The sequence below is a fragment of the Cyprinus carpio genome, chromosome A2 (genome assembly GCF_018340385.1).
Source record: "Cyprinus carpio isolate SPL01 chromosome A2, ASM1834038v1, whole genome shotgun sequence".
In the NCBI taxonomy this organism is placed as follows: Eukaryota; Metazoa; Chordata; class Actinopteri; order Cypriniformes; family Cyprinidae; genus Cyprinus; species Cyprinus carpio.
Window position 1 is genome coordinate 20,745,434 of NC_056573.1, and position 12,638 is coordinate 20,758,071.

Here is a 12,638-nt window from a genome sequence, read left to right on the forward strand (position 1 = left end):
CAACCACTCTCTGTATCCAGATTATGTCCATTTGACCTCGTCAGACCCCCTCTCTCCAAGGAGTGCCCACACCTACCGGGATAAGCCTATGAAACGTGATCGGAGGGATTGTGAGGAGCAGAAATGTGAGGTGTACCTGAGACCCTGCCTTGCCCATGCAGGGAAAGATTATCCTGAAGGAATGCGTGAAGCTACCCAAATCTTAATCCTTCACCGGAGCAGGTGTCAGATTACTCTCTGGACCAAGTCTGCTATGCAATGGAGAATCACCTAAGTCTGGATGTATATTGTGTTTATCTGTTAGAGAGAAACAAAATTATTAACAAAGATGTATTCTAATCCCTGCTTGTAAATGACCTCCAAACCTTTTGCATGTAAAATAAGTAACATAGCCTCTGCCAAGTTCATGAAAATCTTGATATTCAAATGTGGATGGTCATATAAACCACTAAAGTATTCTTTTATTTCAAAAGAGCAAGAAAATCCTGTTATATATGCATATGAATTTATAAAAAACAAAAAAAAAACACATTTACAACCCTCCCCTGTCAGAAGCACTCCACACCCCAATGCACTTGCCAAAAAAAAAATACAAAAAATACTCCTTTGCACTTCTCCTCTGTCCTAGCTTGTTTTCTACAAACCCGATTCCAAAAAAGTTGGTACACTGTACAAATTGTGAGTAAAAAAGGAATGGAATAATTTACAAATCTCATAAACTTACATTTTATTCACAATAGAATATAGATAACATATCAAATGTTGAAAGTGAGACATTTTGAAATTTCATGCCAAATATTAGCTCATTTTGGATTTCATGAGAGCTACACATTCCAAAAAGTTGGGACAGGTAGCAATAAGAGGCCGGAAAAGTTAAATGTACATATAAAGAACAGCTGGAGGACCAATTTGCAACTTATTAGGTCAATTGGCAATTGGCAATGGGCTGAGGATCACCAATTCCCCCAACGCTGTGGCGAAAAACAGTGGAGCAATATCAAAAAGGAGTTTCTCAGAGAAAAATTGCAAAGAGTTTGAAGTTATCATCATCTACAGTGCATAATATCATCCAAAGATTCAGAGATACTGAAACAATCTCTGTGCGTAAGGGTCAAGGCTGGAAAACCATACTGGATGTCCATGATCTTCGGGCCCTTAGACGGCACTGCATCCGTACAGGAATGCTACTGTAATGGAAATCACAACATGGGCTCAGGAATACTTCCAGAAAACATTGTCGGTGAACACAATCCACCGTGCCATTCGCCGTTGCCGGCTGAAACTCTATAGGTCAAAAAAGAAGCCATATCTAAACATGTTCCAGAAGCGCAGGCGTTTTCTCTGGGCCAAGGCTCATTTAAAATGGACTGTGGCAAAGTGGAAAACTGTTCTGTGGTCAGACGAAACAAAATTTGAAGTTCTTTTTGGGAAACTGGGATGCCATGTCATCCGGACTAAACAGGACAAGGACAACCCAAGTTGTTATCAGCGCTCAGTTCAGAAGCCTGCATCTCTGATGGTATGGGGTAGTGCGTGTGGCATGGGCAGCTTACACATCTGGAAAGGCACCATCAATGCTGAAAGGTATATCCAAGTTCTAGAACAACATATGCTCCCAACCAGACGTCGTCTCTTTCAGGGAAGACCTTCCATTTTCCAACATGACAATGCCAGACCACATACTGCATCAATTACAACATCATAGCTGCGTAGAAGAAGGATCCGGGTACTGAAATGGCCAGCCTGCAGTCCAGATATTTCACCCATAGAAAACATTTGCCGCATCATAAAGAGGAAGATGCAACAAAGAAGACCTAAGACAGTTGAGCAACTAGAATCCTGTATTACACAAGAATGGGACAACATTCCTATTCCTAAACTTGAGCAACTTGTCTCCTCAGTCCCCAAACGTTTGCAGACTGTTATAAAAAGAAGCGGGGATGCCACACAATGGTAAACATGGCCTTGTCCCAACTTTTTTGAGATGTGTTGATGCCATACCTGTCAACACTCCCGTTTTTCCCGGGAGTCTCCCTTATTTCACACCCATCTCCCGCCCCCCTCCCGTTTTGTTATTTCTCCCGGGAAACTCCCGTAATTTGTATGGCCCTACCTCGTTATATGAATAATCACATCAATACATTATTTTAAGGTTGTCCAGTTGCCTGATATTGTATGAAACGCATCCTACTCACACAATAGATACATCATACAATTTTGAACCCATTTGTGACCTCAACCTGGCAACCTACAGCTCTGTTGCGCAGTTTATATCTGCGCAGGTAGACGGGGGAATTTGAATCAAGCATCACTAAAAATGGCATTAGAAAGCTCAGGTGGTGCTACGGCGAAAAAAAAACTAAATATAGCTGCAAATATAACAACAGCTGGTCGGAGGAATTTAATTTCTTATCACGAAGCAGCATCGACAATTCCCACGCTTTTTGCATAGTATGTCGCACTGATTTCAGTATCGGACATGGTGGGAAAAACGACGTAACGCAGCACAATAAATCCCAACGGCACAATCGCGCTGAGGAGGCACAAAGGGGCACACCCGCGATTTCAAACTTTATCACTCCCTCCAGAGGGGTACTTATAGCAGCAAAGTCTGCTACTTGCAGTTATAATTCTGGATGTAAGAAACACTAGGAAACACCTTCATGTTAAATACATGAAGTACTGTACTTCATGTATTTAACATGAAGGTGTTTCCAAGTACTTCAAGTAACGTTACATGAAATTTTTTGTTACTTGTTCCACGTGCACCACAGTTTCCTTTTATGTAATATAAAATTTGTTATAATAAAGATAAATAAAAAAGAAACATGAATAAGTGCCATTATTATCACAATAATTCTTATTAATAATTATGTATTATGTGTATTTAACTTGCCTCTGACCCGCCCCAAACCCAACCCCCATCTGTCGAGTCCCGCGCCCGCAACCCCAGGAGCTGACAAAATTATGATTTAAAATCAGAGCTTAGCTCACATTCACTAAAATACTGAAACGCTAATGATGCTGGTTCAAAACGATAAAACAGGTGATTGACAGTCAAAGCAAAGCGCGGTTTGAACGCCCCGCCCCCGCAGATGAACTGGAAGTTCTGATTGGTTTTGCACCCGAGTCAGACCTATCTGTTATTGGCTGAAGCTCAGGGCTCCACCCCAACAGTTTGAAAAGTGCCCGTCAAAACGGCTCGCTCTTCAGCATCGGCGCCTTCTTTGTTTTGTACTTTGTACTTTTGGTGAAAAATAAATGTAGCAAAGTTGAATACTTTAGTTTCATTCTACTCAACAAAAAAAAAAATCAAAACAAATCAACAATATTGTCAACAAATCACAAAAAATAACCCTCAATTACCCAAAAAAAAGTATTTGTAATTAGTTACTTTCCACCTCTGGCTAAATTTACATCTTAAAAAAAAACAGCAACTTTCTTCGAAAACAAAACACTTCACAGTTGCAACCGAATCATTGTCCATGTAAACTCCTCTTTAGGCTTCACTGAGTCATTGACAATAAGCAATCCAAGTTTTGACACAAGTATTAAATGTCTGTAATGATTTATAGGGGATGTATACTTGCAGAAAGCCGCATTCAAGTGGATTAAAAGGCTTCAGACTTCATTAACTTGTGTCTGTGTTAATGACATACGCTGCAGTCACAGCAGTGGTGATGACTGGCTCATCTTGCACTGCTGCTGGTGAGTGTCATCTACAATTCAGATTAATGAAGCCTGTGTTCATAAACAGACACACTCAATGTGTGAGCTGTAGGACCATCTGGTACCATTAAAACTTTCTTCTTGAAATATAAAAATACTTTTCCTGTCTCTACAGTTTCATTGGTCGACTAATGTTTTTCTTTGTTTGACACAGTGTCCACCTGGACATTTGTACTGATATACTAATGGCTTCAACGGCGGCTCCTTGAGCAGCAGAATGTACTGCTGCAGAGCCTGAGAGAGCCAAGATAATTAAACTTGTATTCAAGATAAAAAAATTATGAGACATTCACTGAAAACACAGAGCTCGACAATAATTAGATATTTGAGCGTACAAAATTCTGACAAACATTTCAAGGACATTGGCACAAAATCCTCAATTAACCTGCATTCTCAATTACTAATGTTCATTAGCAATGTCATAGAAAGCTCATTATGAATTCATACAAGACACTATTGTCATTAATAATACATTAGCATTCACACACTATACGCATTAGCTTTTATGTAGAATATTGGATAAGTTCACTTGAATCATAGAGTTGATGTTGGCTAAAATATAAAAATGAGAATTGCAAATGTTTGTCAACATAGATTTTTATTAATAAGAGAAGGTTCTATAAATCTTAGAGTGACATGACTATTTACACTGAAGTTCAAGTTGGTAATTTGTTATCCTGAAGGGTCAGGAAACAGCACCTTTAAAGCACCTGTTATGTTACAACCAACCATAAGTCTGTCCGCCTTTAATGTCACATGTGTTGCTTTGTTTATCTTTATATATTAGGAACTATTATGAACTTATATCTTCCCATTTTTAATTCTTTGATATCTTCACACCAAAACAAAGAATATGACATTTTCAAGTCAAAAGCCTTTGTCAAACTAGAATCAGAAACATACTATGTCCAAGTACGCAAACTCAGATGCAAATGAACATGTACACTGCAAAAAATTATTATTATGTTTGGGGGGGGGGTTATCAAAATAAGTGAGTTTATGCTTAAAACAAGAACATAAATGTCAACGGTTTAAGAAAAATAAACTTAGTTTCTCTTTGAATTAACTTTAATTTTCTTATCCATTGGTACATGTTAAACTTAAACACACTTAATTTTGACAATTGTTTCAGAAAACAAGACTTAATATCTCAAGTAATTTTTCTTCTCAAGTAAATTTATCATGTATTGGATTTTTTTAGATATTTTTGTTATGGAAAAAGGACAGAAATAATAAGAAATAATTTTTTTGCAGTGTACTGGATGTGTGTCCTTGCATTGTGGCTGTAAAAATACTCAGCATCTAAAGGAACAACAGTTAACTTCAAATGTCTGTGCCATTAAAACAGATGTAATATTATTCAGGTATGTAACAGTTGTTGATCTGAGAGAGAAAAAGCTTGCTGTAGAAGACAAATTATTGCTACAGTGCACAACACAATTTTTTTCAAAGTTATTTAACAAAAAGCATTTGCGTTCGTGTACTTGCATAAAGTATGCTTTGGCTCCGAAGGCAAAATGTGTATTTTGCATCCATCAGTTGGTTTGTAATGAATTTATTTGGATTTACTAACAATGGTCAAGGCAGAATCCCTTCATGGTTTGCTGTGTGTTCCCCTGCAATGCTTTTCTGCATAGAAGATTAGACGTTTTAGTGTATATTTTTGTATTTTTCACATGGCAGGAACCTAGCTTTAGTGGCAAAGACCCAAAGAGGTGTAATATCAAGTAAATGTGATATATGAAGCCATACAAACACTGTGAGAACAGAACAGTAATAGCAGTACTACAAAGTACAGGCGACAGTTGGCTTTCAGCCCATATACGAGAGTAACACACTTAACACAGAATGCTTTAGAGATAGTGTGAGAAGGACGGAGGGGAGATCTATAGTTTCCTCTTTCCTCATCAGATTAACACAAACCTGTAGTGAGAGACAGAGGACAGGAGTTAATTCATCCGTGGAATGCAAAGGACATTACACATTATCTGCTATATGGACAACTTCAATCATATTATGAAAAAAAATTTATTTTTAAATAAACTAATGTAATATGCAAACACTATGTGACACACAACCGTTCAAAAGTTTGAGGTCGGATAGATATTTTTCAAAAGAAGTTTTTGAAAGAAGTCTCTTATGCTCATCAAGAGTACATTTATTTGATCAAAAATAGAGTAAAAACAGTAATATTACAATTTAACTGTTTTCCATTTCAGTATATTTTAAAATGTAATTTATTCCTGTGATGATATAGCAGATTTTTCAGACTCATTACTCCAGTTTTCAATGTCACATGATCCTTAGAAATCATTGTTAAAGTTTTTACTGTGACTTTCAATCAATTTAATGCATCCTTGCTATACAAAAGTACTAATTTCTTTCAAAAATAAATAAATATGAATGTTAGTGTTTCTGTATCTGTAATGTATCTGTAAAGAAAACAATTTAAAACAGGCTGAATTATTTAAAGTTTTAGTTCATTTTCATGCATCCATCCAAAATAATATAAGAAAAAAAAAAATCACTATGCACCGGTGCATAACATGCCTTGAAAATATGCTTTCAGAACTCTGAAAAAGACCATTTATCTTTGGAAGATATTTTTGTTAGTCTTAAAGGTACAGTAACAAAGTTAAATGGTTATTGTTCATTATTTGGCACTGTGCCTTTAATGGTCATTTAAATAATGACTGTTTTTTTGATGCACATTCAATAATGTTATAAGCAGACCCTTAACGAAAAAATGAAATTATAAAAGTTCTGATATGAACAATATAATCCCCTGTAAAAACATTTATAATATTGATGTTTGCATAATACAATAACTGCATAACAGCTCTGCTCCACTGTACCTTCACACTCAAAAGCCTTCAGTATGGTGGTGTAACTGGGCCCCAACCAGGACATGTAGGTCCCCATAACACGCAGCAGCTTTTTGGTGGAATCGCTGAACAGCACATCAGGTTGCCCATAATTCACCGAGCTGAACAGAGAGAATCCTTCAGTGGCATTAGCAAATGCGTTCTAGAAGACAAAAACGTGTAAAACAAAATAAGAAAAAGAGAAAATGCAATCAAGCAGAATTTCGGGAATACTTGCAGAGAAGCAAATAGAAGAGAAAAGTGCTGAGAGTGGGTGTTAGTTTGAAACATGTATATTTGTTTCACTTGCAAATATTGAAACTTTTCAACAATATTTGCTTATATTTTGCACTGTGCTTTGTTCAAGGTGTGTGTGTGTGCTAGTCCTGCTTTCATATCAGAGCTCACTGCAGTGTCATCCTCCCCTAATGACACACTGTAATGTGAGACAGTGTCTTGTGAAAATCAATGATCACCACAGGGCTCAGGCTGGATGTATTGAACGCATAAGTCAGCCTGATGTAATCCGTGTAATACTCGAGACATTCAGAGATACCACTGTTAATATAGGTTTTGGCAGGGCTCGTTTAATCATACCATTGACCGCTAATGTGCAGGAACAACACTTCCAATGAGAATTTCATGCTCTGTATTGAACAAAAGGGATTTCAGTTTTTTTCTTTTTACAGTTTTTATATTATTTCACGGATAATGTAATAAAAATGTGAATCAAACCTGATATCCACAGACAGTGTAAATCTCTGGCAGTATAAGTGTCATTATATAATCTGTGTAATTTGTATGATTGTGATAAACACAAACACAACCAACAGTCATAAACCTATAACTAAACTATACATGATACATATTGTCGCTATCCATGATACTGTACATATTACATGTTTGTATTGTGATATATTGTGACACAATGTATTGTAATACCCCTATTTCACATTATACCTTTTCATTTTTTTTAAATTTACGTGCAAAAAAAATTCTGACTGTTCTTAGACTTTTGGACTCCAATGTGTGACTGTGTGGCCGTCTCTCCTGACCTGTACACGTTCCAAGAACTTGTAAACGCGGCATTTGTCCTCCAAACGCACTACCACAGCATTGGTTGGCACCACAGCCAGGTGGCAGCTCTCATGTTGGAACAGGTTAGCTTCTCTCCCGTCAGGACACAAGAGCTTCAAGTCTTCCAGCTCCAGGTCCAACGCCCAGGACTCCTGGTTCTTACCTCATGAATAATAAGCCAGACAAAGATTTCTTACAGACAGCGACAAGTTCTAAAACAGAAGGCTTGATAAAATATTTGTCTGGATGATACTTTTAAATTTAAAATAAATAAATCTATAAATCTCATTATATTATATCTAAAAAAATAATAATAAAATATTGATATATCTCATATATATATATATATATATATATATATATATATATATATATATATATATATATATATATATATATATATATTAAACTAGCATCCACAATCCATGAACTTGGCTAACAGGGTTTGCTGAGACTAAATACGGATTTCACAGATCCCATCAGGCACACAAAGAGATGCATTGTTGTGAAATACTGCCCCCCTGTGTCTGTCAGCCAGTGAAACATGATACAAATCATGAAATGAAGGCTACAATTGTCCTCCTTCAGTGCCTTAAAAAAATTCCATTTAATAAGAAACCAACTTTAAATTCTTACTGCATCTGGGCATTTTTGCCCTCCTGTTTAACTAGCTCTTCTTACACCCTGCATTACTTACCCTCTATGTTGTCGAAGACTGTAGTGTGCTTAACAAAAGCAACATCCCCGAGATTCTCGGCCACACACCTGTATGTTTTAAATAATAATAGATATAAAATAAATACACTACCATTTAAAAGATTGAATTAGTAGCTTTTTAAAGAAATGTATAATTTTATTGCACAAGGATGCATTAAATGAATCAAAAGTGACAGTAAAAACATTTGTTACAAATTTTTTTTTTTTTTGTTCAAACAAATGCTGTTCTTTCTGTTCATAAAAAAAATACTGAAAAAAACAACAATGCACTTTCCATTCTTAAGTAAGCAGCCCAACCATTTTCAGCTAATAATAATAAGACGAAAAGTTTCTTTAGCCCTAAATCAGCATATTAGGATGATTTCTTAAGCATCTTGTAACTGGAGTAATGGCTGCTGAAGAATTAGCTTTGCCATTACAGAAAAAAAAGGGAAAACGTAAAATATATTGAAATAGAAAAGGGTTATTTTAAACTGTAATAATATTTCACAATGTTACTGTTTTTGATTAAATTAATGGAGCCTAGGTAAATGTTCTCTCAAAAATTTTTCAATAAATCATACTCACCCCAAACTTTTAAATAGTAATGTAATATTATACATATATAGAGATTTTTTTTGTCCCAAATCCATTACGCAATCCAATATTCTCGCTACACAAAGCATATTCATATTTTGAATAATAGTTCCACTAGAACATGCATTCTCTCAAATCTTTAATCATACAGCACCTAAGAGCTCCAGCCTCCCCGAAGTGCCGTTCACGAGGGTTATTGGCGCAGATGTGGTGGTCGTTCTCATCCCCAATGCAGGCCTCACACAGGTTCCTTGGGTTATTTCCTTTGGGATCATGTTCTGGGTCCTTTACTCCAGGGACACAGCTGTACCCAAAGAATTCTCCTACCGCTGGAAACCATAGGGAGACGGATATAGCTTTTTAAATTGCTGCCAAAGGGTACAATTACATTCTAAATTTGCATCTGAATCATTTTTAACCACTTATATTAAAAAATGAAAGCATTAGTTTTTAAGTATGTCACCAATAATTAAACCAGATGTTAAGAGCTTTGTACTCTATCAAATAATATCAGTAAATATTATACATGAGCCACATGTTGCGGTGAAGTACAGCATGGTAACATCTCACCATGGGGAAAGTTGCACTGCACATCCACACTGATCTGCGATGTGTTGACCAGGAAGCCGATGGGGACAGTCCAGCCCACTGTAGTCCGCATCCCTGGGTGACAGGAGCTGCGTTCGTGCATCTCCAGTAATGACAGATCACTGGATGATGTGCGTGCCAGTGCAACCACGTAATAATTAATGCCATCTGTGTCAGACACAAAACATCAGTAAAAGTCACGTGAACATGCATTGATGTCAAGCTCGACTAAATCTTCTTTATCAGATCTCTGTCGGTGCTTTAATGGTTTTAATAGTTTAAACATACTCACCCACACCATTATAAGACTCTCCCACAGCCACATCTAAGCCATAGCAAAATCCAGCTGTGTAGATCTCATCCGCATACATAGTAGAGGCATCTGCAGTGCCATTCTGTTTACATCACAGACAAATTTACTAAACCATATACTGAGAAATTTCCATCATTTTTGATATAATGGAAAAGCAAAACATATCAAATTTTGTAAGACTTAATAATCAGTTGAGAAGTTAAAGGAGTACAAGAAAAGCAAAAAGGAGGAGCAAAAATATGTGAGACTTATAATATTAGTCATTTTCAACCACCATATCTGATTTGATTTGCTTCTTGGGAAGCAATTTCCTACAACCTTAATTTGCTTCATGCAGTCAGTGGGACTTTGGCCCCTCACACAGAGGAGCTGTCCGCGGATGTTCCTGGCTGTGGCATTCCCAGCTAGATCCAGACACTTTTGCTCTTCAGCATCAGACACTGTGCACCACCTGACTGCAAAGCAAATAAACTTAAATTTGATTTAAATTTAAAATGTGTACTTTTTGAAATAGTGACAAACATTAAAGTATTTTGTTGAACTAGAATGGCAGTCGAATGGCAGAGTGTTTTCACTTTAGAATAATAGTAAAGTAAACTGAAAAAGTGTGGGAAAGTGATGACCAAAAATGTTTACACAAATCAAACTATTTGTATTTTAGATTATTCAAAGAAGTCACTTCTAATCAACTTAATGAGGCAATTGCAGTGCAAACAGTACTGAATGAGTTCCCATATATGCTGGATCTTCTTTTGCAATTAAATTAAATTAAATTAAATTAAATTAAACTTATTGCTATATAAAGTTGCCCAAGTTAATTCTGATATCAAACTAGTCAAGTGCAGAAAGCCAATCCAAACAAGAACATTTTATTTTATAATCAGCCAATGTCATAATAAGATCAAAAAGTTGAGAACATATAAATATAGCACTTACTAATGTTGTTTTCAGTGGACATAGAAACCAGAACCAGTAGGAAAAGAACCACAGCAAGGTGTCCTCCTGGATGATCCATGCTGACTTTGAACAGTAAGCTTCTAAATGGGCTCAGACTCACAGAGGTGGTATGGGAAGTAAAGTAAAAAAAAAAAAAAAAAAAAAAAAAAAGCCTTGGGGCTCATATTGCTACCTTTTTAGGGTACCCAGAAGTCTCAGAAACCAAGAGGGGAGGGAAAAACTTTTTTTTTATTTTCCACTTATCCGATCACGATGGCCATCTAGTGTTTCTTTTCCTTATCCAATGGGACTCATGGCATGCAAGCTTTTGCACACTTCATTGCACCTGGCACCAGACAGGTCAGATCATTTCTGAGGTTATAATTAAGTAAGATACAATAGCTTTTTGTGGACAGCTTCTAAAGTCCCTTGAGATTAAACCAAAGGTCCAAAACAAGCCAAGTTTGATTGGAGATATGGATGAAGGGGCAACATGAGATTCTTTTGTGCCACTATGCAACTGAGGAAGCATATAGGCCACATGATACCTCCTCTGTATCCTAATTCTCATGTCACCTTCCCCGTAATCAATGCTTTATTAAAGGAGACACGAGTCATCTATGAGACAGAGGACAGAATTTCAGAGCCAAAAACAAACCTATTAAGGTACATGTGTAGCCAAAACAATACAAAAAAACTTTATTAATAAAATATATACAAACAGAACATTTTGCAAATTCTTAGACAAACTGTTCTTTTTTCAAAGCAATAATAATACTGATGTCAGTGGCTTAAAAAAATGGCAACTGGTTCAATATCCGTAAATCAGACTCTTTGCTGAGTAACATGTTTTTCAAGATGTTGCAAGCAAAGGAAAAAAGCAAGAGTGCATTTCCCCCAGAGGTGCAGTTGTGTTCCACACATCATCGACCTCAGTGCCATAAATGCCCCAAAGATTGCACCGCTTTGATTATACATTAAAAATCTATGATATTGAGTGGAAAGGAATTGTGGCTAGTCACTTGAGGGCAGTCAGACGCCTTATCTCCCTGCCCTTCGGTGCCCCTGACTCCCTATCCTTTTTTCCCCATATAGAAAATGACATGGTCATTAATCAACAAGCTATTTTAGAACAAAAAACTGTCAGGCCACTGGCTCCTTTACTCCTATCATGGCAAGGCCATTTTGCTTTCTTTAAGCAGCTATGTGTGTGTGTGTCTCTCAAACAGTTTGTAAATAGTAAAATAAATGATCAAACACTTTCAGGTAAATTGAAACAGTACATTGACCTGATGAACATTACCTACAATTGTAAATTCGGAGGTGTTGTAAGACCAGGTTTTATATAATTTTCTCAAGGGTGATGCAGTTGGGTGTGTTTTAGGGTTGTGTGTAGCAGATTTGTACTGATCAGCATTTTTATTTTGCTATAATATGGATCTTTGAGATTTGCCTTAAAGGAATAGTTCACCAGAAAATTAAAATTTGCTTTTTTTATTCATACACCCTCAGGCAATTCAAGGTGTAAATGCATTTGTTTCCTCGTGGGAACAGATTTGTAGAAATTTAGTATCACATCATTTGCTCACCAATGGATCCTCTGCAGTAAATGGGTGCCGTCAGAGTCCAAACAGCTGATACAAACATCACAATAAACCACAAGTAATCCACAAATTTCCAGTCCCTTAATTAAAGTCTTGTCAAGTAAAAGCTGTGTGTTTGTAATTAAAAAAAAATCCATCATTAAGGTGTTTAAGCTTTAAACCGTTGCTTCCGGTCAAAATAAATTCCATAAAATGTAATAATGCTGTTCCAATTAGGAAACAAATTCATCTACA

At 36.5% G+C, this 12,638-nt stretch overlaps 1 protein-coding gene across 1 annotated transcript; it reads right to left on the reverse strand.

Moving 5' to 3' along the window:
- Positions 1 to 4,309: 4,309 nt before the first annotated feature.
- LOC109058736 (otolith matrix protein 1-like) lies at positions 4,310 to 12,336 on the reverse strand. The gene is made up of 9 exons (XM_042777858.1): positions 10,801 to 12,336; positions 10,183 to 10,319; positions 9,844 to 9,946; positions 9,534 to 9,719; positions 9,118 to 9,292; positions 8,368 to 8,435; positions 7,649 to 7,833; positions 6,585 to 6,756; positions 4,310 to 5,652 (listed from the first exon to the last, which is right to left on the reverse strand). Exons 1-9 carry the CDS (start codon positions 10,877 to 10,879, stop codon positions 5,642 to 5,644), a joined length of 1,116 nt encoding a protein of 371 aa, XP_042633792.1. The 5' UTR covers positions 10,880 to 12,336; the 3' UTR covers positions 4,310 to 5,641.
- Between the last annotated feature and the right edge of the window lie 302 nt (positions 12,337 to 12,638).